The following is a 26,605-nucleotide window of genomic DNA, read 5'->3' on the forward strand; positions in this document are numbered from 1 at the left end:
CCTGAGGTCTTATGGAGGTGCACAGATTGGGTTTTCTATTTACATTACCCAATTAATTTCAGGAATTTTATGAGACTTTGTGCAGCAAAAAGGTGAAAAGGTCAGTGCTCAACTGTTTCTCTGTTCTTCTGTTTTCTCTTTGACGTCACTCACCGAAGCTCTAATGGCAAAGTAATTGATAACATTCAGAAAGATCCCCTGGGAAACAGTCGGCTCTATCAGCTCTCTGTATAGTCTCTATGAATTATTACGGTTACATTTGAGTGCCAATGTGCTCGCACACACACACACACGCACACACACTCAGATTACATGTCTCCTTCATCTCTCCACAGAATATTGACTTGAAAGCTCTTCCTCAGAGGGTCAATGGGAAGTAGACAGTGTTTCACTCCTGCTTTCTCTCACAACATTATGCCTTCTGCCCGCCTGTCCACCCTGGACACAAACTTCCTCTGACTCCCTGTACTCATTCCCTGCATGTGTTTCTCCATGTTACAGGCCTCTGTGTTTTCACTATTCCACATTCCCCTTGTTTTGTCACTGCTCAGTACCCCTGGTCACAGTGGAGAATGGGGCTCTTGTAGCCACAGAGGTCATGGACGGTGCTACCTCTGACTTGATAATTGACTTGACAGACACACTTCCAAATGATTGATTGGTAAAGGCCAATAATAACACAATATGAAACGCTTACAGAGAGATGGTAGGAATTCATTATCTGGCTCAATGGCACTTGAAAAAGCTGGATGCTTTACGGTTCTACATGTTAACAGTGACCACAAAGGTAACACATATACTTTATTCCTCAAAGATCCTAGTGAGATATTGGATTGGCAGTAATGCTTTCTGAGGTTTTATTTACATTTAGTACTACTGGTGGTGTTACAAATGTCAAACGATAATGGTGATTGATCTGATGTGATTCTTATTGGGGCATCAAAGAAAACTATATAATTTACTTGTGGATAACACATTTGTATTTTTTGCTGAAATCCACAGTAATGTCTAATAGGATCTATAAATTTGGAGCCCTGTGATAAATAATCTGTTCCTGTAGCGTCTGCTACTGTTGAAATCTGATTTTGGAAAAACTATTGAACTCAAAGAATACCAATATTTCACTCGAGGGGAATCACTACCTAAATGTCTGGAGTTCTAGAGTGGGAGGAGTCAAAGATGTTTTTCCTCATGTTCTATTTGGGTAATACATCAATTGCTGGATACTGTGCACATGGAATAGTGTGTCAAATAGGCATCAAGTGCCAGGAGAAAGAGGATATGTCCATGGCAAAGTCTTAGAACAGCAAGGAGCTGTAATTTGCATAGAGACTGATACGAGACCAGGACTGTGTCAATTTGGTTCAAACCCAACCCATGTGTGGACACGTACACATACTTATCAGTAGACTTTGTTCCAGGAGGCTCCTCCACACTGTCACCAGGGCAGCTGGCTAGCTCTGCATGAAGAGGTGGAAATTGGCTTTTGTGAACTCCTGGTGGATGGACTCTAACAGAGCATCATCTCCCTGTCCTTTGTCCATTCTCCCGTCTCTCTTTCCTCCCCCTACTGCTCCTCGAACAGCTGGAGGGGGTTGTAGCTCAGGGGTGTAGGTGAAACTGAAGGATGTACGATAAATCAGTCCGTCCAGGCGAATGAGAGACAATGGCACAGTGATGATGCGCCGCACACAGCGCCAGCCATCACTGAAGACAGAAACATCAGGAACCACGCAAAGGAGAGATTTGGGAGACCTGGGGAGAGAGGAAAGTAAAGAAGATCTGTCTGAACTGCAGCAACCGAGTTGAATAAATGCTCAGCCAATCTGTTGTCATGATGATTATCTGTACAAAAGCTAAAAATGGCAAGACTCTTTCCAGGCATGAAAATGCATAATTTTTGTAATATGAATATTTTTGAAGGCATCTGATTCTAACACATTCTCCACCTATAGCTCACCATGCATGGCTGTGAAGGATCACGTTGCTGCCACTAATTGGCTGCAGCTTCTGGTACAAAGAACGTATTGTGGATGACTGTGATGTACAAACACAGTTTTCCTCTATGCTGCCAAGCTGCTGGTGATTGGAGGAATATTTGCAGAAGCTGGCGGTGAGCCACTCGAAGCCAGAGTCCCTGACTTACGACACCTCAGCACTTTAGCTGTAGGATCTGAGCTGGATTCTGACGTCAGGAGACTCTGAGAGGGGATGCCTGAATGTGAGGGCTCAACCGCTGCAGACTTAGAAAGACAATTGCTTCCTGTAAGCCAAGCCAAATTACACCTAGGGATGTTTTAATGAGTAACTTTAGCTCCTTTATATACAATGTTCTGTTTTCTCTAAACTGATGAAGAAAGGAATAAGAGCATCTGGAAAATAAGGTGAAAGAAAGAGCAACATTTTAAAGAAGCTGTTAGGGTCAGACTGAAAATTACAGTTTTTTGCTACCAAACAGCAAAATAATTGCTTTCAAATTTCAGTCAAATGATACACTGTTTAGGTTCAACCTGTTAGGTAAAGCAACATCCTCAAGTGTAAACTGGTATGACCAGCAAGCTGAGCAGACCTGACTGACATATGAGCTGAACCTCAGTCTGGCCTTTGTGCTGCTCCGCCCCACACCTGGTGCCCCCTACACAACCACAAAAAAAGCTCTATGGGAATGCATAATGAACGGCTCTCCCCTCACCATCTCCTTATCTGTCCCAATCTCCTCACCCTCCCTGTCCTCCTCTCATCTGTCTGTCCTTTTCCAGCCTTCAAGTCTCAATAAACATGTTCCTCTCCTCTCATGTGCACTTTTCGTCTTGCATCGTCAACTCACTTGAACATGGTCTCAGCCTCACTGTTGCCAAACCAGACTTTGAGATGAGGGCTAAAGTTCTCTCCATGGATCTCCAGCATAGCAACATGTCCTCCACCATTCACCTGCAGCAACACACACATAATACATTGGTGGGTCATTTTGTCCCAGCTCAGTCATTAGAGACTTCTTCTTTGGCTGGACAGTAACCCTTTGAGATCTCTCTCTATCCTTGTTCTTGACAAACTAGTCTTGGAAATGTATTGAGATGCAAGCCACTCACTGAGAAAGACCCTTTGTGTGTCTCAAGAGTGAAAGAATGTCTCAAGATCGCACATACAGTTTTGTGTGCATGCATGCAGGTAGTTGTGGAATTTACCTCCAACCCAGTGATAACAGGAAAGGGACTAACTGGTGTCTGAATGCCGGCCAGGCCCTGATTAAAGGTGAAGTCCACTACTTCAACTCCGATGATGGTCCAACAGGATCCATCGATCAGCAGCACTCTGCTGGGGTCCCTGTTATTGGATGGAGCCTGGGGGAAGGATTGAGGAGGGGTTATAGGGGAAGAAGGAGAAAGAGAAGGGGAGGTTAGTGTATGGAGAGATAATCATAATCAGTCATAGTGGAAAATAAAAGAATGTAATGCCTCAGTCTCAAACAGTCTCACCTGGTACTGTATAATTGTATCGTTGGACAGACAGAGGAAGGCCTGTGGATCGTCCCTGAACTGGAAGGCACATTTGTGGAGCTGAGAGACGGGCTCGTCCACGTCTAAGATGGCGTGCTGCTTGTTCACCTTACGGATCACCTGAAGACAAATATGATGCTGTGTGTTAAGTGTGTTAAGTGTGTGAATAGCTCAGCTGAGGTACATAAGACTTCAGTTTAAAGCTTCTCACGCCAACTGAGCCCATTACCAGTGATAACAATCCCCATGTAGTCGGGCTGTGGCAATGGTTTTTGCAGATCTAGCCCTTGCATAGGTAAAAAAAGACAAAAAAGACCCACAACTGGGGTGGGAAATGTACCTCCAACCTTGAACGGCAACCCTAACTACCACCACACCCACACACACACACCCCTAACAGCAGAACGAATAGAGTATCAACATACATCACTCTCACATGTATGTCCTTATACAGCTGCTGATGTAGTCACTTTTCTCTCCATTCATCTACCTACACCTCTTGAGACCCTGAACATCGACCACAACCAAGCAACCGAAACACACTGTAGGTCACACAGGCGACTCAGCAGGAAAAAAAGGTTTGATGGTTCGCTGTCTTCAAACAAACCATGCCACATTAGAGCCTCAGCTAGAACAACATACAGAAGTGCAGTGGGCAGATATACGTTGCCCCTCTACCACCAAGGCAGCAGCTCAGGTTGTTATGACAGCAATTTAGAAGGTATGGAGAAAGACTCTGCTCAGCAAATTATGAGGCGTTTTGCTAAGAGGTTTGTCGGTATAATTTAATTTTACGCCGGAGGACGAGTGAAACAATAACAGTAGTTTTGGGATAAGTAGGTTATGTAACACCTGCACAGACACACATCTGTAAACCACAGGATCAGAGGGGTGATTATACCTTGACTGGCAGACCATCTTGTTGAAACATAGCATAATCAAGCGGCACAGCTACAATCCAGAGGGCGGCCTCCTTTATCAGTCTGCGGTGTGGTTAGAAACTCCACAGAGAAGCAGCTGTGTTTTTATGTGGAGTTATATGGACGAAGATACTTTTATTATTGAGGGAAAAGAGCAACTGTCTATCTATGAATGCCACTTCACACAAACATACAATGAGATCTCCTGATGAATACTACTGTGTGTGTGTGTGTGTGTGTGTGTGTTACCATCGGTGGCAGAGCTACTCCTGATTCAGTGCACACTAACTGAACCACACAGCCGTAGCAGATGAAGCCTTCACTCAGCACAAAATCACCTTGGTCAGCACGCTGGTCCTCCACTAGACACACACACACACACACGTACGCACACACAGAGATTTTTTTTTTTAGCCCTCTCCACATAAAACGATTGTAGCTTCAGTAAAATAGAAAGTGTTGTGTGTGAGCATGCGTGTTCACGTATGGGGTGATAGAGTGGAGAGAGTGCAGATGGACGGCAGTTGGGATGAGGTTTGGGTTTAGATGGTGGGAGGTCCGAGCACACTAGGCACCGTGTTAAATAAATAACTTCGTAGATTTTTTAGACTGGCTTTTCCAGTCGCGTGTGAGGAAATTTCAGTTGCAAACTGCTCGGACAGTAACTGTATTTATGCAGGGTGGCCAGTGGTGAGAGGAGACATCTTGTCACTAGAAGGTAGAAGTTTTACTGCTCCATCCCTCTGCCTCTGTCTTTGACCCAAATATGGACTCAGGCTCCTGGGGAACCTTGAAGATTAGGGCAGCTTGACACCTTTGGTTTTATGGATGGTTAAATGTGTGAGTAAATTCTTGCATAAAACATTTTTTGAACTTTGAATGTGTTCAAACGTATCATAAATCCATTTGGACACCTTTGATCCATAGATCAGGACAATAGAGAACTAAATACCTAAGAAACTAAGATCTCCGTAAAAAACGTAAGACTTATATATTGTATGTTTACAATAAGAAGCTACACATTAAATACACACACACACACACACACACACAGATGGAGTTACCCAGGGTGATGGTGAATGCTGTCCACTGTCGGGCGCTGGCTATGAAGGCCCCTCTGTCCACTGACAGGTATCGAGTGCTCACAGTCTGTGAGCGTAAACGATTGAACAAAGCCACTCTAGAGCATGAAGAGATACACACTGACACACACAAACAGAAACAGAGGGATACATCAGAAGTCACACACATTGAAACTTTCTTGTCCCTTTCCCACTGATGCATCATTTGAAAGCAGAGCTGTTTGGCGTTGTGGGCGTCCAAGGGTCAATCTCCTACTGTAACCTGAAATCACCTGATCTGCTATCTGAGCTGTCAGCCCCCGACAGTCTCTCTTTTTAGTCTGTGTGTGTGTGTGTGTGTGTGTGTGTGTGTGTGTGTGTGTGTGTGTGTGTATGTGTGTGTGTGTGTGTGTGTGTGTGTGTGTGTGTGTGTGTGTGTGTACGTTTTAGATGACTGAATTAAACTGACCCAGTGGCCTGTGCTGACCCAACAGCACAGCAAGTCATGACACATAATAACCGGCTGCCAATCACTCAAACCTAAGATTGGCAACTGGAGTTTTGGGATATTTGGAATTTCTATTGAAAGTGGCTCAACAACAACAAATGACTCTGACTCATATGCAATAAACCCTGATTTATCAGTGCACCAAATGAATTCAGATGGAATTACAATTACACAAGTACACAGTATTGTTTTTGGGCCGGGCTAAATAATAATAATAATTATATATACAGTATATATAAAATGGGTTGGATACATTAAATTGACTGAATGAAATTCTTCACTCACAGTCAGCATTCTTCATAGACTGTCTCTTCTGCGAGGGTTTGGAGATAACTTTGATCAACCTGCTCTGGAATGAACCCATTTCCTGTCTGTTACCCAGGAAGAGACGCAGCAGTAAGCGGAAGTGTTTCCTCTTGTCCTGATCAGAGATGAACAGGGACTTTGCACAGGCAAACATCTGTTAGAGAGAGAGAGAGAGAGAGACAGAGACAGAAAAACAAGTTTTCACTCACAACAATGTCCTCACAGTTAACTACATGTATAGTAAAATGGACAGGTATGATTCCACTGTGCTGCTGCTGTGTCACAGTGTGTGATCCTTCAGCGAGTGAAATAGAGCCCTGTGAACACACGCAGTGCGTCTACAGCAGTGTGTGTATGTGACTGTTTGCCCTGTCAACAGTGTCCGGTAATAAAGGAAGCGTAAGTCTCGTCTGGGTAAACACACCGCTGCCACCAGCTGGTAAAGAACACTGAGCAGCTCCAGATATTCTGGTCAGAAGTTTGTGGCGACCAGAACAAAAGTAAGACACACACACACACACACACACACACACACACACACACACACACCTCACCCTGGAGTTTGGCTGTTCATCGAAGACCAGTTTGTACGTGTCTGCCTGTGACTGGCTGGAGCTGTCAAGACACATGTAACCACACAGTCGGTACACAGAGTCTCCATAACCAGCAGCTGGAGGGAGAAACAGAGACAAATCAATATAATATGGAGAAAGAAGAGAGATGAAGAAACATGAGAGCTAGGAGCCAGATGAGCAGAGAAAATAAACAAGGATTGGAAAGTGAGGACACTCACAGCTGTATTCATTCATTTCAATCTAAAATTTGTGACAAGGCTTTTTAGTATTTCACCGTTGAGCTGATCCTGCATGACTCTCCATCCACGACCGCTGATGTAAACACAGGGAGGAGGGCAGAAGAACCTGTGGGTCATATATCAGTTTAGACTTAAACCCAATAGCACTGCAACATTCACAGGAACTTGAATGGCACGATGCTGAAGTGTTTACATTTACTTTGAATCTGTAAACATTTGACATCTGACAAAACCCTGCTTAAACCCAGTGAGAAACTAAGTTGCTGAAGAGTTGAGCTGGCCAACCGTTTCTCATTGCCGTAGGACTTCTGAGCCACCTTTGCATGCAGGATGATGATGCTCTGGTCTGGGCTGGATTCACTCCCTGGTTCTCTGGTCATCCCCAGAGAATGACAGCCATGGAAACCAGGATCGAGCCTCCTGATTGAACAAGAACGCCATCAGTCACTGACAAACCCAGACATGTTTCTAGTGAGTCTGTCGGAAAGACCACTGATCACAAAACCTCAAACTCAAATGTGATTAGATTTGGTTGATCAGAAGGTTCAGTGAAGGAGCAGAACCTCAGACAGACTGAGTGACCTCCATTCACTGCACTAACAGCAGCAGCTGTCACATTATCTGTCTTTTCTCTCTTCTGTAACCATGTAATGAGTATCCAGACACACAGTTATTACAGCAGGGCCTCGACTCAGGAATGTGTTTCAGAACGGAGAAGGTTAATGTGTGAAGTGAACGTGCGGCCCCGTCTACAGTTCACCTCACATCTGAACCCCAGACAGTCAAATCACTGAACTTTATAAAGTACTTTAACAGACATCTGGGCCCTTATGACACTTAGGCCTCATTAAATGTATTCAAAGATCCCTTCTGTAAGTTGGGAAGGTCAATGTGAGAGAGAGAGAGAGAGAGAGTTGAACTTTTAATAATCTCAGATGTTGAAGAGGCAGACATCTAATGGCCACCAGAGAACCCATGACTGATCAATAATAAACATACTTATTCCATGTACAAATGTCAGGGCCTCTCCTCATCCCTTCCCCCCTCCGCTGCTCTGGACGCTCAGTGTGGCAGCTCTGTGAGGTGAGCTGGTATACTGGCTGTTTTGTTCGTATGAGGGGATCCCTGTGACCTGGTGAGCCTCGCCACAGTTCAGAGTTCAGGGTTCACGCTCGACTGCCTGTGTGCATCAGCTTACGGAGGTGTGTGCGTGTGTAACTGCATGTGTGTGTGTGGTCAGTCATCAGGGTGCCAGCAGAAGTTGAAATTAGACCTTCTCCTCTTCAAAGGTCAAGGGTCAGTGTGTCAGGAGCTCAGACCCTCTGGTATTTCACACCGTGAACACAAAATGGACTAATGAAAGACGGGGGATGGGTGGAGGAATGTACTTTCACCTCCATGAGCACCAGCAGCTCTGGGCCTGAAGTTGATGTGTCGGTTGTAGCTGAAAGTGTAATTAGTCCTCTGAGATCACCATTAGGCTCGTTAGTGAGACACACACTCAACAGGTGTCAGTGCTGATGAGGTGGATGAGGATGAGGCATTGGTCCTGAATCAGACTGACAGAGAGTTTCCCCAGTTTTATAGAACTCCTTTACTTGGCTCCCTACATCCTGGGTATGTTGTTGAAACATGACGTAAGAAAAGTCTCTGTTTGTCAAATACTCATTATCGACTATCAAAGGTAAAGAAACTGCCTTTGCTGCTTATTACCCTCAGCCACCTTAGTATGTACGTGGCTCTAAAATTCCACGGCTCGTTGGTCTAGGGGTATGATTCTCGCTTTGGGTGCGAGAGGTCCCGGGTTCAAATCCCGGACGAGCCCAATTTTATTTTTTCCCTTTAACATTGAATGTCTATTTAAAAGCAAAGGAGGAGAAAGAAGACATCAGCAGTAGGATGCCGTGACTTCCACACCAAAGGTCAGCGCCGCAGTGACATGAAGCCTCACACACACACACACGACCATCAGCTGCACCGTTAAACCTTCAATTGACTCATTACAGCTCCAGCAGCTGCATCTCCACCGCCAACGTGCAGCAGCAGCTCCTCCTCACCTCCAAACCCTGAAGAACGCGTCCCACTCCCCGCTGTTCGGGTTTCAAAGCGGGGGTGGAGTCTCTGCCTGCCCGAACACTTTCCCCTGAGCACTTTAATACCTACACACCATCCCTCCACAACCTCATTCCATCACTGAGGAAACCCGTTTAAAGGACACTGAAGCAGACACGCAGAAAGCTCCCGCAGCGTTTTCACTCAGCGCACGGTAAGGCTTCTTTTTTAGAGAGACACAATTTTGGGATAATCTACTGCACACCGTGACGTCACTTTGAGTCAAACGGCCACATTCGCGGCGTTTTGGTCACGGAGGTCCTGCGCTCCAGCTGCTTCTCTCCCGCTCACCTGTCCCATCTGCCGGCCCTCGGCGCGTCGTGTCCAGCCAGCAGGGTCCCCAGGTGAGTCAGCGGGCTGGCCGGGTCGGGGGATGCAGCAGGGGGGTACAGCAGAGATGGACCCGCGGGGAGGATCCCGGCTGGGTGCCTGGATGTTACTGACGGGACAGAATAGAGACGAATTCAACTTTAAGACTGGGGATGAGGGACAATCTGAAATGTCTTTTATAATGACATATAAAAGAAATGAATATGTGATAGTAAACAGTTTATGGAAGGTAGAGATGTGCAGACTACAGGGCAAGAGAGGCAAGGAAGGCAAGTTAAATTCATACCTGTGCAACCCAGAAGACTTTATTTATAATTTCCCCTCAAAGGATTCCACTGTAATGTGTGATAATAGTTTGTTAATCTTTATGGAGGGGATTTAAAGAAACTCTTTTATTGATCCCCGAAGGGAAATTCTTCTTCCTTATTATTGTTTATTATTATTTGTTATTGATAATTAAGAGCTTTGGTGGCTTTGAGGAATTTGTGGGCACAGTTGAGATTATCTGACTGTTTAAGATAAGATAAGATGAAAGTTTATTATCCCAAGGGAAATTACTGTAGCTATAGATTAATGATGATGGAATTGATTTCATCTTCAGAATGAAAGAGCCAGCATGTGGGTCACAACACAGACTGAGGTTTGATGCAGGATCATTTGCTACTAAAGTGTCAATTAGTGATGACACGGACCCTGGAAACATCAAAGTGAAAACTGCAATCACAGCTGGTGGCTACTGTTTGTCTAAAAATAGATCTGCTTTTTGTGTAAGAATGTGTGAGTGAGTGAGTGAGTGAGTGAGTGAGTGAGTGAGTGAGTGAGTGAGTGAGAGAGAGAGAGAGAGAGAGAGAGAGAGAGACTTGAGGGAGGCTCTGGGTTCACACTGGTTGGCTGGAGGTGACTTCTTGTAGGCATTTAGGTACAAAGACAGATAAGCAAGTAGACAGCCAGCACAGGGGCAGGCAGGCAGACAGGCAGGCAGTGCAATGGGCAGCAATGGGAGATAGTAAGACAGACAGGAAATTAAACACACAGATAAGCTTATAGTCAGGCAGCCAGAACAAGTAATGCAGTCAGACGGACAGTTAAGTTTGTGGGTAAGTGACAGCATGATACATCTGACAATCAGACAGTCAGACAGACAGAAAGGCAGAAGTCACAAAGACAGACCGATAGGCAGGCAGGCAGGCAGGCAGTCATGGTCAGTAAGACAGGTATACAGGCAGTAGATGATTTACAGTGAGAAAGAAATCAGGCAGTCGGTACATCTGTAGGACAGGCAGACAGGCAGACAGACAGGTGGGTAGGTAGACCCATACAAGCCTGCAGTCAGTGATACAGGCAGGTGGTCAGTGAGACATGTAGATCATACACGTAGACAGGTAATAAGCTATGCAAGTAGTCAGTGAGACATGTAGACAAGCTGTCGGCAGGCTGTGAGACAGACAGGAAGTCAGTGAGACAAGCAGGCAGACAGTCGGAGTAACACAGGCAGACAGACAGACAGTTTTACTGGTAGATAAGTGTGAGATAGTCAGTGAGTGAGACAGTCAGTCACACAGGTAGACAGACAGTAAGGCAGACAGGCAGTGTGTGAGACAGACAGGCAGTGAGTGAAAGTACTAACAGTAGCAGAGTCGACATCTGCTTCCAATCTAAAGCTACTAACAAGAAGTGCAGTGTCTTCATCAAGTATGAGCTCCAGCTGTCGCTCAAACCCCAGAGCCACCTACAGTACCAACCCCGGGCTCTCTGCCTGTCTCACTGCTCTCATCCCCTCCTCTCTCTCCTGTCTGTCTGTCCTCTCACTCCTCTTTTCTGTCTCTATACGGAGCCTCGGTGTGAGCATGTGGTCTCCATCTTCCCGTCCGATTTTTTCTCTCTGTCTAATCTGTTTAATCCTTTAACCGCACATTTGTTTTCATGTCACTGTGAATCCAGACTGTCAATCAAATTTATGGAGCACACACGCACACACACGTGCACACATCCTTCCTCCCTCCCTTTCAGTCTTCACAGCTACACTTTGATCAAAATATCTCTACACATTAAATGTAAACACACTTCAAATATTTAAAACATTTAAAATATTTTATTAAAAATCTGAATCCACATTCCTTGAAATGGAGACTGAAGTCTGAAGTAAGATTGAGATGTTGAAACTCTCACACAGACTGTTAACGGCGTCACATGTCTGTCATCCACTGCCACCTGTCATTGGTTCTCAACCTCAGGGTCACAACCCCCCAAGAGGTCATTGGGATGGTTAGCAGGAATCATATGTGATGATGATAACGACTTCTGCTCACCTTTACTGCCGTCGTCCACAACGTCTGACTCATCCATGACAGGAGCACACGTGATAGACGAAGGGCTGTTCCTCAGGTTCATAGTCCCGTTGGCTGTTAGTTGTCTGTTTTTACCCACAACTTTGGGGTTAAATGTGGAAGAACACAGATTTTATTTCCATGTTCTTTTTTTAGTTATAGCCTGTATTTTGAAACGCCAAACATTTTCGACTCCTTCTCTTTCTTACTGCAACACCATCATGCACACCCAGTGAAAATGGAACGATTGTAGGTACTGTCCCTTTAAGACTCCCCTCCTGAAAAGCCCGCTCTGTTCCCATTGGCTAGTGACAACATCCACAGACAGTGAAACACTCTCTAACTGGCCTTGTAGCTCAGTGATTGTGTCTGAACAGGAGTGTAGGTAATCAATTCAAATGTGTTATATGTTGACGTAAATGTGACAGAAAGTAAACGACCAATTCAAACAGAAGCTTTCAAAACAGTTCAGGACTTATGGGTTAGAGTTACTGAACACCTTTATGTTGGTGTGTACCTCAACTTTAACATGTAGACCCTCAAATCTAAAGATAAATTCAGCGTCCAGAAATGTCACATAAACTGTTACAGCACAACAACACACGTTTGTGACTATAATACACAGGTTTGGCTTTGAATTTTGAACATTGAAAAAGAAAATGATAACAAAGACAGAACCTAACAAAAATGTAAAAATGAAGAACAATTATAGAAACTATAGAAACCTAAAATGCAAAGAAAGGTACAGTACAACAATAAGCAAGAACCTGCGGAGTAAATGCATACACATAATAATTAGAGTGTTTCTAAGAGGAGCTAACCTGAAATGAAGCTGTCATCCGTTGGTTCTTGGTCAGGATCCACCTGTTGTTCTCATTCTGGTTTACAGTAAAAACTTTCCATGAAGACGTCCCACACACTGCAGTGAGGCACCGTTATCTCCCAGACATGTCCAACACATTTAACTTGACAAGCAAGGTTAAATGATTAAAACACCTTGAATGTCAATCAGCTTTACTTTACTAGACAGCATCAAAGCACCTACTGTACCACACACACACACCATCCACAGTAAGAAGGGATGAGGGGTGCCAAAGCTGCTAAAATGTGTGTGTGCGTGTGTGTCTCTGTGTGTGTGTGTTTGCACGCCATTCCGGATCTGTTATCTGCCCCTGCTCTTGGTGTGTAAGTGTGTACGTTTGTGTGGATAGAGAGATAATCACCTGCTGCCGGACAACAGTTTTCTCATACACACCTTTCTGACTGGCAAACACGGCTGATAAGAGAAAGCTGCTGGAGTTTTATTCAACATTTCTGCAGAATTTCACTTCCATCGTGGCTTTAAAACACAGTTTATTGCGCTTCACTGTCACTTTGTTGACCCATAGTTCAGTCATATCCACTTGGCGAGTACGACTGTAAGGGATTTGAATAACCCATAAAGTTTTACATGTACAGAGGTTTTTCTCTTCACTAAACATCTATCACCAGGATGAAATGTTACTGTTTTGTTACGGTTTATAGATTTTTATCATCAGACTGCATGAAACACGCTGCTCTGACATTTGAAGTACTTTAGTCTTTACATTTAACACCGCTAATACATAACCGGTCTGAGTGAAGCTTTATCTCACATGCTGACATGAAGTGCAGCCTGTGTGTGTCTGTCTGTGTGTGTCTGTGTTTGGGTTCCACAGTTAGACGGTGACTGAGGCTGCTAAGCACATTACAGCTGGACGGTCCGAGTCTGAATAACACAAACAGCAGGACTCAATAAGACGTCTGTGATTGTGATCAAACAGCAGAGAGAAAAACGGCAAAGAAAAGACATTGTGACAATTCCAAAAATACAAACTACAGCTGCTGTTATTTACTGCTGACTGAGACGCAGCGAGAATATGAGCAGTCACACCACTCATCAGTCAAGTTCAGTGTTATTCTTTGCTCGGTCATTGATCAACCACTATTGCATTTGGACAGTTGAATTCAAAAGAAAATTTGAAAGTAAAGGAAAATACAAAAAATACATTTCTGTTGATTGAATTGAGCCGCCCAACACCTAACAGGGCAATCTCAAGAAAATGTGACATGATTATTTGTTGTTTCCCCTTGTTTTTACAGTGTAATACGGTTTGTTTGAGTTGCAGAAGATGAGGTTGACCCCTAAAGCAATGCATCCCGTAAAACAAACACACAGGTCCTAAGCTGCACTGAAAGCTTCCTTGAATTCCACGACAAAATGGCCTTTAGTCACTTAGTGTGCACACTACCGCAGTGCTGCCATAAGGGAGAGTAAAAGGGGATCATGGTGTTTGTGCAACAGTTTCTAATATAGACCACTAGATGAAAAGAAGAACATTAAAGGAACCTTGAAGGCAGATGCGATGTTGTGATAACTCAGGTGTAATCTTATATTGTGCCTTTCACAGCTTAGACTTCCTTTACAGTAATGTGTTCCACAGAAACCAAAGGGTGATGCATGGGTCAGTACCAGAGTTCCACCAGTCAAAAGTGGATTTAGTGGACACGTGGGGCAGGAGCAGTGGAGCTCTGGAAAATTCATTATCATCTCCTCCTCCCTAGGGGGGCAGCACAGAAACAAACTTCGGGCCTCTCTGATGCAGCTTGTTGTTTGTCCCGTGATGCAGGAGATGTTGCTTCTTCGTGAAAACAGCGGTAAACCAAAATACCAATACTAACGCCAAACGTACCCAGTAAAATGAACTGCCCGCATCTGCTCCCTCCATCATTCATGTTCTCAGAGTGAAAGGAATTGAGTTTGGATTTCAGCTTCAAATTCAGCTTTACGTGTTTACATTGTAACTCAGACAGAAACTTTCACTTAAACTCGTTTTCACTTTGACCTTTTACCTTCCTGAAACTTTCCTATGTGAAAAAAAGCAGCATAAAGTAAATCCAAGAGTTTATTCTTCCCTTCACTTACTTACAGCCACTGTTTAATTAGAGAACTGGTGGTCATGCCAACATCAACAACTGCTGCCAGTCTTTGACTTCTTAACACATGGCTGTTTTAACCATGGTCGGTTGACGCTGCAGTATGTGGCATCAAACTATTCTTACTACTGATCTGTGATAGTTCAAGCTTTTGTTCCAGGTAATGGCATTGAGGAGGGCAATTCTCGGAATGACTGCAATTTCAATCAAGCATTAGATACTATAATGTAGCTTTGATGTATAGATGTAGGATTATGTTAAATTAGTCTTTTTTATGTTAAGTGCGATTGTGTAAAGGAAGTAGATCCTCCATGTCTATATTTACAGTGCAGCAAAGGAAGGAAGGCTTTGTTAAATGGCTTACAGGCTTAATACAACTCTATAGGCAGGCAGCAAATCACCAGCATCCAGTCAATGAAAGGTTTAACAAGAAACTACGAGGACGGAGCTGAATGTTTTCCTTTGTGGATAATTATAGAACATATGTCGGCCTGTGTAGGGGAGCACCGACGTGTGTGTCTGCATGTATGTGTATGTGGCGGGGGCGGTTGTGGCTCAGTGGGGTCAGTAGATTGGTGTTGGGTATACAGAGGACAGGACGGTGAGAGAGACAGGAAAAGGGGTTGGGGAGGGGCGGGTTGGCTGGTGCCATTAGGCACAGAAAGGCACACTAAGGAGGTCTTTGTCCTACACACACACACACACGCACACACATCATATAAAACAGCCTCTGGATTCAAGTTAATCTCATAAGGCGCAGAGGGAGAAATACATGTTAGTTGACGCATTGCACAGTCTTCTCTCTGTGTGAAGATAAATGTTGGCACAATTTCATTTTATTTTCACCATCCATAATATTGGCTCGCACAACATCTCACTATAGCAGTGTGCAGAGTGTTACAGTCATCTGTAGGTAGACATGAAGTAGGTTCTGCCAAGGCTGATGCTTTCAAACAGGAGATTCATTTTACACAATGTCACCCTTATCTGTTTGGATTTGTTTTGTAACATTTGTTTTGGTAACTAAGTAGAAATAAGTCATTCATTCAGTTGGTATCAGTTCGTTTGGGCATCTGTGGTCACTGCCATAGGGTCCGGGACCAAACCAAGCGGGCCGAGACCGCACAGAGAGGCTGGTTTGGCCCGGTTGCTGTTGCTCCACGGAACGGTTTGTAAGCAGTGAGATACAACCGACACAATGAACTGATACACTCTTGTATACGCTATGAAAGAGAGTTGCTGACGATGACTCTAGGCTCAACTCTGATCCACATGTAACCAAGCTCACATGCTGCGTCTGTGAGGTGAACACGTGGCTGTTCGCCTCCATCAGAGTGGATCTTCGCCTGCAGTCATCACCTTGATCCTGAACGTGTTGTTGATTTACAGAACATTGGTAAATCAACCAGAGAATAGCAAACAAAGCAGTTTTGCACACATACACATACACACACACACACACGATTGAAGAAGGTTCCAATCAGTACCACACTTCAGGGGAACCAAGCCGAGAGAAAAGGAGCCATGAAGGCGGACAATGAGACAAACAGACGTAAACAGAGAAAAGGCTCATTGTGTTCTGCCAGCTACAGTGTGTTGACACACTGAGTCCAGTGCATGAGCACAGGGTCTGGCTGGCAGTCAGGCAGCCATAAGCCCCTGAAGGAGCAGAGGAAGAGCGGCGGCTTTGATGCCACTCTGACCGACCGTGTGCCCCGAACATAAACATCCTCCAGACATTATCATTATCCTTCTGCTTCTGCTTTTAGAGCTGACAGCCTGCAGGGATACTGACAAGGCAGATTAGGATAGTTGTGTACGTGTGCGTGTGTGTGTGTGTGTGTGTGTTTATACACAACCTTCCATTAGCAGGGATTGCTGTGTACCTTAGCCAGGTGTTTGGAGCTCAGTGTTTTATGACAGGGCAGGACTGGAATGTCACACTGGATCACGCATCCATCATCGTCATCCTCATCATTATTACCTGACTGACACAGGAATTTGCTTGTGTTTTTACTCTTCACACTCTGATTGTTCATCACACAAACAGATTTGATTCCGCCTCTGTCAAAGTGTTATTATTACTATATATTGGTGCACACGTATGTCTGCACCAAATACACCCTCACTTGTTGAACAGCTGAGGCAGACAGACCAATAAAAGGAAACTCTGCCTTCTACTGGCATGGGGGTAACATTACACCTTTCTGCTTATCTCTAGGGCACAATATGTTTTCCACACTACAGTGACAGCTTAGCTCATTTTAGTTTGTCACCTCATCTCAAGAAGATGGAAGAAACATTCTAGATGTAAAGAAAAGCCACAAATACTGACAGTTTCTATATTTATAGGGTATGGGGCAGTGTTATGTGAACAAATAGTTCAGTGTGTGTGTGTGTGTGTGTGTGTGTACAGGCCCGTGCTTCCAACAATACTGAACCCATCACAGTTATTTCCCATCTCTGGCATGAATTCAACGGCCGGCTAAAAGGCATTTCAGCAGGGATTTAAACCCACACCCTGGGCTCTTTGTATTCACTAATCCGTCCTGTGAGCTCAGTGATTCAACCTCCTCTCACATTACCACAATTTACCTCCTCTGTTTCTCTTCCTCTTTGCTTCCTTCTGCCCTCGCCCACCACCGACGCCTCTTTGCTCGCAGGTCGATCCAGTTCCAGCTTCAGTCCAGTCCAGCTTTGTGCGACCGAGCCATCTGCCAGATCGTTCGGGTATGATCAGGATGAAGACGAGGCAGATCAGAGGGCTGTGTGGGTTCATCCTGCTGACCTTGGCCGTCATCGCTACAGCCAGGCCAAAAGCTGGTCAGTCTGACAGCACTTTGACAAATAACAGAAGAGAGGAAGTAAGAAAAAAAAAGATCTAAGATACCTAAACTTGGAAAGGTTGACAGGATTTATTTGGCCAGACCAAGAAGCAGACATATTACCTGTGAGACGGTAAAAAAGAATGGTTAATGTCTGCATGGATATAGATACAATCCACGACAGTTCTCATGTCTACTCTCCCTGCGAGACTCCTCTGTTGTGGATTCCAGATTTTCAGTTGTTCGTCCAGCTTTTGTCAACTGATTTTTCGATGCAAATAAATCAAAAATAATTCCTTTCCAACTCAAACAGCCACACCACCTCATACCTCATGCATGCCTGGAAGTGCAGAGAGAAAATACAGACCAAAACAGTTGCTTTGTGGCAAATGAAGTCATGGAAAAGTGAGGTTATGAGGCATAGAATGTGGACTCAGGTATTATTTTTCGCAGTCACTCCAGACAAAACTGACTTCTAGGTTGTACACAGACATCTGCACAGCCAGGTAAAGGGTAGAGGTCAAATAGAAGACATTTTCCCAAGGTGGTGTGATTCTTTTGTCATTTTGCCGCTCAGTGTTGTTAGTCCCTGATCCAGTCTCCCCCCTTCCCCCTCTTTTACCAGGTCCTGAGCAGAAATGCAAGTCCGGTCCAGTGGATCTGGTCTTTCTTATCGACAGCTCTCGCAGCGTTCGGCCTCATGAGTTTGAGACCATGAGGCAGTTTATGATTAACATCCTCGACACCTTGGACATTGGACTCAATGCCACCAGAGTGGGAGTGGTTCAGTACTCTAGCCAGGTGGGTGCGCATAATGTCTTGGTGTATTATAAAGTATATTAATCTAAAAAACAGACTTGTTTACTTTCCCCTATTATTGTCTTCAGGTCCGCAGTGAGTTCTATCTGAAGACTCACAGCAAACTGGAGACGATGGTGAAAGGCATCAATCAGATCGTTCCCCTTGCTCAGGGAACCATGACAGGACTCGCCATCAAATATGTCATGAATTCAGCTTTCACAGCAGAGGAGGGAGACAGACCTAAGGTACGGTGTCGGGTTTCACATAATCTATGTTTCCCCAAGGAGACTTCCACATCAACTGACTGGATCTTTGAGTTTCTGATCTTAGTGACCCTGCTGTCCTTACCCCGCCCTACAGTAGGTCTGATTCTTTCTCCTCCCTCCTCAGGTCCCAAATGTGGCTGTGATCGTGACCGACGGACGCCCTCAGGACCGGGTTGCAGAGGTTGCTGCTGAGGCCAGAGAGAAAGGCATTGAGATCTATGCGGTGGGCGTGGCCAGAGCAGATATGGCCTCACTGAGAGCCATGGCATCGCCACCCTTCGAAGACCATGTCTTCCTGGTCGAGTCATTCGATCTCATTCATCAGTTTGGACTGCAGTTCCAGGATAAGCTCTGTGGTGAGACGGCAAAACACACCAAAATAAATGGCATGGATTAGTAATACTTTGATTTTCTAACTTTACTACTGGAAACTCATCTACTTACTTACTTATCCCAGTACTGCACTGACACACACATTCCTATTATTTTAAATCCTCATCTGAAACCAGTAAAGACTCTTAGATTTTGTGCCAGAATTGTATTGCCTTTATTTAAGGCAACCTTAACATAAAACAAGGAAAAATATCTGCAGCTGAATCTCTGGGATTTGATGTTATTGGCAACATCTGTGGCAACAGAACATTCATCATATACACTCATTAAAAACACTGAGCCCGTCCAGCCTGAAAGCCCAAACATCACTGAGCCCATCTGACCTCACAAAAGCTCATTATTTTACAAACCGCTATTAAAGCCTTTTAGTCCAAAATATTCCCTAATGCAGATAGAATCATTCCAGACTGGAGTGCTGCTGTAAAACTAGAATGTACTGTTTCTACATGGACTCAGTAGATAAAGGAAAGAATGACAGATGGAAATAACGAGTTGATGAGTTTAAATGGGATAAAGGATTAATCCTGGCTAATAAACGAAAAGACGTGATGAAGGTAATGTGAGATTGTTGTGGTTAACACTAAGATTGCTTTGATAGTGACTATGTGACAATGGTGACTATCATGACTCAGCAATTCCCCTCAGGATAAACAAAGTTCCATCTTATCTTAGTCATCATCAGCAACAGTTTAGTGATGTGTGTGATAATAACGAAGCTGTCTTGATGAAGGTTTGGACCTGTGTCAGGAGTCGGATCACGGCTGTGAGCAGATCTGTGAGAGTTCCCCAGGCTCCTATCACTGCTTGTGTCTGCCTGGATACACGCTGAACGACGACCAGAAAACATGCTCAGGTGACACATATGACTCAAGCCCAAAGTCTCAGTAGAGCATGAACCCAAATAAGTTTATCGGACACAGTTTGATCTTCTATGATCTGTATTAAAGGATATTTTATGTACAAACCAGAACAGAGTCTTTGGCTACAGCAAAGAGTGAACACAGATCTGATGTATTTGAGCCAAAAAGAGATACATTTCATGCATGAAGAATATTTGGCTCTCCCTTTAGTTTGTGTTTTTCACACACTTGTGTGTGTGTTTCAGCCATTGATCTATGTGCTGAGGGGAAGCATGACTGTGAACAGATCTGCCTCAGCTCTCCTGGTTCATTCACCTGCGACTGCAACAAAGGATACAAACTGAATGACAACAAGAAGACCTGCTCAAGTTAGTCTCACACACACGCACAAACACACACGCTTATAGAATATTTACATTCAACACAATACGGAATTGTTTTGATTTTGCATTGGCAACAACTATAACACTAGTCCATTCACACAAATCTTGCACAAGCACCTGTATGGCTTTAGAAGTGACAGTTACTTTTGGAAAGGTTACATAGTTTTGGAAATAGCTTCTTTCAGCCCTGTTATTAGAGTCTACTGGTTGTGTGTCGTGATTTATCTCTGCATGAAGCCAAAATCCAAAGCATCGCCTTTGTTTTTCCCACATTTACACCGCATCTGCTCCATATGCTTCATCTACTCCTCTTCATCAGTTGCTGATTCTCAATTTGATTGCTGCTTCATGAAGCTTGCGTGTAGGTTTGCACTATGTTCACAAGTTCACAAATGACTATCTGCAGATGCTGAGATACTTTTGAGTTTAACTTGAGAGCTTTTAGTGAATGAATCCTCATTCCTGGAGCTCAGACTCAGATTATAACACTAAATGCAATCTTGTCAATGTTTGGCTGTTTAACAGTTTAAACATTTATACAAGTAAATTTAGACTTAAATGATATTGTTTATTTATTATATCCATTATAATAAATCCTCCTGAGTTAAGTAGGCAGGGTGAGCCAAAGAGAACATAGATGCAAGCCCACACACTTTGCCGTGCTTGCCCTGCTGCTTATGGCCTCGCTGCTTTCCTCCCCTCAGTGATCGACTACTGTTCGTTTGGGAACCACAGTTGTGATCATGAGTGTGTGAGCGTGCTCAATGGCTATCACTGCCTCTGTAACGAGGGATACAGGCTGCTAGATGATGGCAAGACGTGCCAGGGTAAGTAGATCATTTATGGTTAACCCCTAAGCACAAGTCAACATAATATAAACATCAACATAATGTATTTATGAATAAAAAGAACACATCACGTTGTTGTTGTCTGCTGCAGGCATAATAAAACTGAAGAATAAGTTCGCTCATCAGTTTTCATCATTTTGAAAAGTACAACCATCATTTAAGTAAGCATTCATGCAGAAAGGTTTCTCAATATGAGGAGGCAAAGATTACCACTACACCTGCTAGGAGGGAATCGGTTATTTTCCGATATGAAGACACCTAAGGCATGATCCATTGTCCTTATAACTTGGTCAATCATCCAATTAAACCAACAACAACGACTAGAAAAAGAATTGTCACACAGCTATTAACATCCTTTTGACTGATGTATTACCTTTGTTTGTTTGCTTCACACTTTGAGTCCTGTTGCAATGACTGTTGAGCATTGGTGAATATGAGCCATGATAACTGATTGAGAACGATGATCAAACTGTGGATCACATGTTTGAAGCGGCCAAATATGTCAATTTAAACCTCCATAATCTTTTTGCCCATTTTGCCACTCAGCAAAATACCCTTCTGTTTCAGGAGAACCTAGCTCACAGTTCCCATGTACACACAGAAAACCAACACTGCCCCCCAGTGGCAGTGTCCCTCTAGGAAAACACTGATATTTTTTCGAGAGCAATGAACATGAACACACCATGTTTTCAAAGCACAAAAAACACACACACACACTCACACACACACACACACATTAATCTAATGTTGTAATGTGTGTGTGTGTGTGTGTGTTATTTAGCCATTGACCTGTGCGCTGAGGGGAAACACGACTGTGAACAAATCTGTGTCAGCGCGCCAGGCGTCTTCACCTGCGATTGCAACGAAGGATACACACTCAATGAGGACAAGAAGACGTGCAAAGGTTAGTCAGGCCCTCGCAGTAACACACACACACACGTTTACACACTCTCACAAACTCACATGGACAGTTAAAGTGTGTAGCAGAAATGCAGAATATTCTATCATTCCCAAGTTAAGATGATTACATCAAAATGTGTTTCCAATACATATTCCTTCCTGGCTGCACTCATTATTGCACACACATAGCGAACTAAGAGTAGTCTATTATGCACATCACATTACACTTTTTGATCATAGACACATCGGAAGTAACAAGTGTGTGTTTGTGCTCTTTAGCGATAGACCTGTGTGCCGAGGGGAAGCATGACTGTGAACAAATCTGCATCAGCTCTCCTGGTGCCTTTACCTGTGACTGCAACAAAGGATTCAAACTCAACAAGGACAAGAAGACCTGCACAAGTTAGTAACCTTGTGTGTTCTCAGGATCCGTATGCTAAGAGAAGACATTCGGAGAAGAGGCCAGAAATCTCATCAGTCACCTCTACTCACTTTGTAGTTTGATAGTTTTGTGGTGTGTGGACACACACAAAATGCTACGAGAGTTCTTCCTGACCTCCGACGTGAATTTCAGATGACAGATTGTACATCCCACTTTATTGTGTGCAAGAACGTCTTTTAACAATCCAGACTAATAAAAAGTACACAAGCAAGCATGTGAAAAACACTGTTATAGCAAGATGATTTGTAGTACATGTCAAATACAACCCTTGACTAAATGGTGGGAGAGAAAGAGTCTGTGTATCAATTTAAGTGTATCTGTTCTGTATATGTACCTTGTGTTTATGAATTGTGTGTTTCCAGACATGGACCTGTGTAACACAGTGAAACATGGATGTGAGCACCAGTGTGTGAGCACCCCTGGATCCTACTACTGTATCTGCCCAGAGGGACAACTGCTGCAGGACGACGGCAAGAGCTGTGGCAGTATGTAAACTCTCAGTACTCATACTTTACTTTCCTTCTTGACATCTGCACAGTGACAAAGTTGCAAAAATGGTAAAAAAAATACACAAACAAGACTTTTAAATGAGGTCATCTAATAACTGCAGTCCATTGAGATATCTCTCACTCATCTTTCCTCTAGCTTGTAAATCTGCCAACATTGACCTTGTGCTTCTGATTGACGGTTCCAAGAGTGTTCGCCCTCAAAACTTTGAGCTGGTCAAAAAGTTTGTTAACCAGGTGGGGCATGTTTTTTAATGTTTTCACTCAGAAAACTCTTGATATTAAATTTCTTCCTTCAAAACAGTTGCATATACAGTATTTTTGTTATGTGGTTTTACCTACTGAAGGCCCATGTCTGAGTGGGAAATTAGAAAATAAGGAATGGAAGCACACATATACAGTACCTACTCCTCCTGTCCCCAGTGTCAGATAAATATCCCTCACCTTGTTCTGTGCATCAGGTTGTGGACTCTCTGGATGTGTCTGCTCATGGTACCAGAGTTGGTCTTGTCCAGTACTCCAGCCGGGTCAGGACAGAGTTCCCTCTCAACATGTACCACACTGCAGATGAGATCAAAGCTGCCGTTATGAAGGTACATTTGTTGGCTTTTCTGATTATTTGCACTGATTTTGGTTGTACTCCACTTGAAAATGAACGGTCATCATTCTCCTTGCTTAGGTTGAATACATGGAGAAAGGTACTATGACAGGCTTGGCCCTTAAACACATGGTGGAGAACAGTTTCTCCGAGGCAGAGGGCGCTCGTCCACCCAGCCGCAGCATTCCTCGTATTGGACTGGTCTTCACAGATGGACGCTCTCAGGATGACATCACTGAGTGGGCAAAGAAGACCAAAGAAGCTGGTAAGCCGTTTGTGTGAGGGACACACCAACAATTTGTTTTCACTGGAACTGGGAGAAGATCATGCAAGCTAGAATTTGATAAGATGCTGTAGTCTAAGCAAGGCCAAAAACATTAAAAGAAGCAGCAGCAGAATTATTGAACCTGAAGTGAAATGTGTTATTACACAGCAATGACATCCTCTGTAAAAACTTTGGGAGCGAAATTCACGTTTGTTTTGTATATTTCTGTGCATGTATACAGGTATCACCATGTATGCAGTAGGTGTTGGAAAAGCTGTGGAAGATGAACTTCGTGAAATTGCATCAGAGCCCCTGGAGAAACATTTCTACTACACTACCGACTTCACCGCCATCAGCACCATCGCTGAGAACCTCAAACTCAACGTCTGCCCAGGTAATTGAGTTGGATAGTGTTCAAGATGGAGCCCTCAACAAGCTCAGAAAGTAAAAGATCTTAAAAGTTAAAAGCTCAGTGATATTGAAACAGAAGTATTAAACAGACACAAGAACCACCTGGTGTCGAGGCTGGCACTGCATTGTATTTTTATTGAACAGCACCATCTGCTGTTACAAACTAAGAATGCAACATGACAGTGCTAGAAACATTAGAAATAACAATACCAGCATGAACCAACAAAGACATCTCAGAAATAAAATGTAGAAAAGTATATGAAATTTCTCAAATTTTCTCCATCTTTCTCTCTGCCCTACTCCTCTCCCATTTATTCTACAGAGGAGAGTCAGGGGGAGATCGAGGTGAAGGACCCATGTGCTTGTGAGAGTCTGGTGGAATTCCAGCAGGCCACTATAAGCAGCCTGGAGCAGCTCACACAGAAATATATCCTTTTATTCATACATTTTTTTTCAGACCCAGGGTACAACTCTTGGTGACAGAAATGAAACGGTGTCGTAAAACAGTATTTTAAGAACTGGTGCATTGAGTCTTTATTTATTTTCTGAAAAAGTCAGTTTCCAGACTTAGCATATATCATTTTATAGAAATGTATTATTCCTTAATCAGCTCTCTACTGGCTGGGATGACGTCTCGTTTGGAGAAACTGGAGAATCAGCTGCTCTCCAAAAAGTAAAGTCATAACCCAGTGACCAAACAGAACGTCACAGGGGAGGAAACACAGAATGACGAAGAGGAGGGCACATCCTGCCAACATCTTTTAAAGGGGAAACCAGTAATCCAAGTCAATGGACAAACAAATGTTCTCTTCCCAAAGCCTTTGAAGTGTTCCTTACTTCAGTTTCTGTTTACTTGTGCAGGATTATTCAGAACATTGATGACTTCTTTTATAGCTGTAAATTATGTATACTTTTTGTCTTAAAAATGAAAAAGAAAACACAAAAACATCACATTCACTTTCTGGGCCATCACTGTGTACTGTATGTAGTTCTTACAGTATGAGGAAAAACGACAAATGCTATATTAGATTCCACTTCCTAAGAGAAAGATTCCAGAGGACATCTGTTATACGTATATGTTGGGATTGTTTGGGATTCTGGCATACCTGCAAATGCACATGTACCAATAGAATAACAGGTGTAAATACATATTCTCGGTTTTCTTACAGGTTACACCTGTTCTATAGCTCTTCATCTATACAGCCACGTCCACAAAGGACATGTTGGCTGTAGGTGCTACAGTGTGCACAGTCCAGAAAAGTACAAACTTTATACAGTGGAAAAAAGTACGAGTCATTCACCACAAGTCTCTCTCTTAGTGCCCTATTTATACTTGATCTGTTCTGGACGGATTGTTAAATATGATGTATGTATAGAGAAGTTTTAACCAATGGTAGTATAGCAAATAAAGAGAAGGCAGGGGTTTGAAAAAAGTATTGTTACCACTCCCAAAATGACATTGGCCAGGGTCATTTCAAAACCAAATTCCTTCAAAACATTTAACACCATTTCACGAGGTGATATTACACAGACATACGTAAAAAGTGTACTGTCTGTGCTAATGCAGGACTTTTTAGGGTACTGTCCCTTTAAGGCATCCTCCCCAATAGCTAGCTTTGTTCTTATTGGCCAGCTGTGTCAGGCCTAAGCTGACAACACCCACAGACTGTGAAACACACTGATGTAGTGATGGAGGATGAGCACAGGCACTCTATGTAAAATAAAATGACCCCTTCAACAATGTTAGGTTGTGTTGCTGTTAGTTTTGTATAAAAAATGAACACCACATATTTATACCCCTTTATATTTGGGTGCCTGTATGTTTTATGTATATTTTCTAATAACCTTTTTGTATTGTTCAGAGGAATGCCTTTATTACAACATAGAAGGCAATAAAAGGCTGAAGTTTTCATTTCTACTTCATGTGTGTTTTTTGATCTTCACAGTTCATTTCAGTGGTGGTTGATGGTCAGAAATGTCAGCAGTTGAGAGTGACGTCACTCAATCGTTACTTTCTGGTAAATTGCAGGCGTTTCTCTGAAATACTGACGATAGCATTTGGCAAAACTAGAAATGTATTTCCTGAAGAAAACGCGCTGTGATTGCAAAAGCTGAACATTTTGCAGAATTTTGATCAAGTGCCTGAAAGATTGAAGCCTGAATACCTGGAAAATGTTGGATTCTGTACCTGCAAGTATGAAGGACCTGAAAGTATGAAGGGCTTGAAGAAAATTTGAATGTATCTTAATAGGGATTGGCTAAAATCCAATACAATGG

General features: G+C 43.4%; 2 protein-coding genes and 1 non-coding gene across 4 annotated transcripts; 2 read left to right on the forward strand and 1 right to left on the reverse strand.

Moving 5' to 3' along the window:
* Nucleotides 1–1,422: 1,422 nt before the first annotated feature.
* On the reverse strand, nucleotides 1,423–15,482 carry rbpjl (recombination signal binding protein for immunoglobulin kappa J region-like). The gene is made up of 13 exons (XM_076147107.1): nucleotides 15,419–15,482; nucleotides 11,858–11,977; nucleotides 9,510–9,657; nucleotides 7,392–7,526; nucleotides 7,142–7,212; nucleotides 6,847–6,962; nucleotides 6,272–6,446; nucleotides 5,482–5,619; nucleotides 4,667–4,779; nucleotides 3,477–3,617; nucleotides 3,186–3,341; nucleotides 2,828–2,931; nucleotides 1,423–1,755 (listed from the first exon to the last, which is right to left on the reverse strand). Exons 1-13 carry the CDS (start codon nucleotides 15,480–15,482, stop codon nucleotides 1,455–1,457), a joined length of 1,782 nt encoding a protein of 593 aa, XP_076003222.1. The 3' UTR covers nucleotides 1,423–1,454.
* Nucleotides 8,860–8,931, forward strand: trnap-ugg (transfer RNA proline (anticodon UGG)). The gene has a single exon. It is a non-coding gene; the product is annotated as a tRNA-Pro (tRNA).
* Nucleotides 9,277–26,225, forward strand: matn4 (matrilin 4). Of its 2 annotated transcripts, none has more exons than XM_076147430.1 (17): nucleotides 9,277–9,562; nucleotides 17,494–17,653; nucleotides 18,281–18,456; nucleotides 18,543–18,701; nucleotides 18,847–19,078; nucleotides 19,846–19,968; nucleotides 20,221–20,343; nucleotides 21,063–21,185; nucleotides 21,988–22,110; nucleotides 22,386–22,508; nucleotides 22,911–23,033; nucleotides 23,194–23,291; nucleotides 23,516–23,647; nucleotides 23,734–23,917; nucleotides 24,159–24,311; nucleotides 24,651–24,755; nucleotides 24,947–26,225. In XM_076147430.1, the coding sequence occupies exons 2-17, from the start codon at nucleotides 17,563–17,565 to the stop codon at nucleotides 25,003–25,005; spliced, it is 2,127 nt and encodes a 708-aa protein (XP_076003545.1). In that variant the 5' UTR covers nucleotides 9,277–9,562; nucleotides 17,494–17,562; the 3' UTR covers nucleotides 25,006–26,225. The 2 variants fall into 2 exon arrangements, with proteins under 2 accessions (XP_076003545.1, XP_076003544.1); XM_076147429.1 differs by having other exon boundaries at nucleotides 9,277–9,372.
* Nucleotides 26,226–26,605: the final 380 nt, after the last annotated feature.

This window comes from Genypterus blacodes, unplaced genomic scaffold, assembly GCF_046128005.1.
Source record: "Genypterus blacodes isolate CSIRO-AG114 ecotype Tasmania unplaced genomic scaffold, CSIRO-AGI_Gbla_v1 ptg000037l_1, whole genome shotgun sequence".
NCBI classification, from domain to species: domain Eukaryota; kingdom Metazoa; phylum Chordata; class Actinopteri; order Ophidiiformes; family Ophidiidae; genus Genypterus; species Genypterus blacodes.

Excerpts from the sequence above, each read along its gene's own strand:
- rbpjl (XM_076147107.1), bottom strand. The coding sequence starts at position 15,482 with ATGGCACCAGCCAACCCGCCCCTCCCCAACCCCTTTTCCTGTCTCTCT. Across the intron at positions 7,213-7,391 it reads TCCTACGGCAATGAGAAACG|GTTCTTCTGCCCTCCTCCCT; the intron begins GTTGGCCAGCTC and ends TATGACCCACAG. Across the intron at positions 1,756-2,827 it reads GAGGCTGAGACCATGTTCAA|GTCTCCCAAATCTCTCCTTT; the intron begins GTGAGTTGACGA and ends CTCTCTCCCCAG.
- matn4 (XM_076147430.1), top strand. The coding sequence starts at position 17,563 with ATGATCAGGATGAAGACGAGGCAGATCAGAGGGCTGTGTGGGTTCATC. Across the intron at positions 21,186-21,987 it reads TGATGGCAAGACGTGCCAGG|CCATTGACCTGTGCGCTGAG; the intron begins GTAAGTAGATCA and ends TGTGTTATTTAG. Across the intron at positions 24,312-24,650 it reads CAAACTCAACGTCTGCCCAG|AGGAGAGTCAGGGGGAGATC; the intron begins GTAATTGAGTTG and ends TTTATTCTACAG.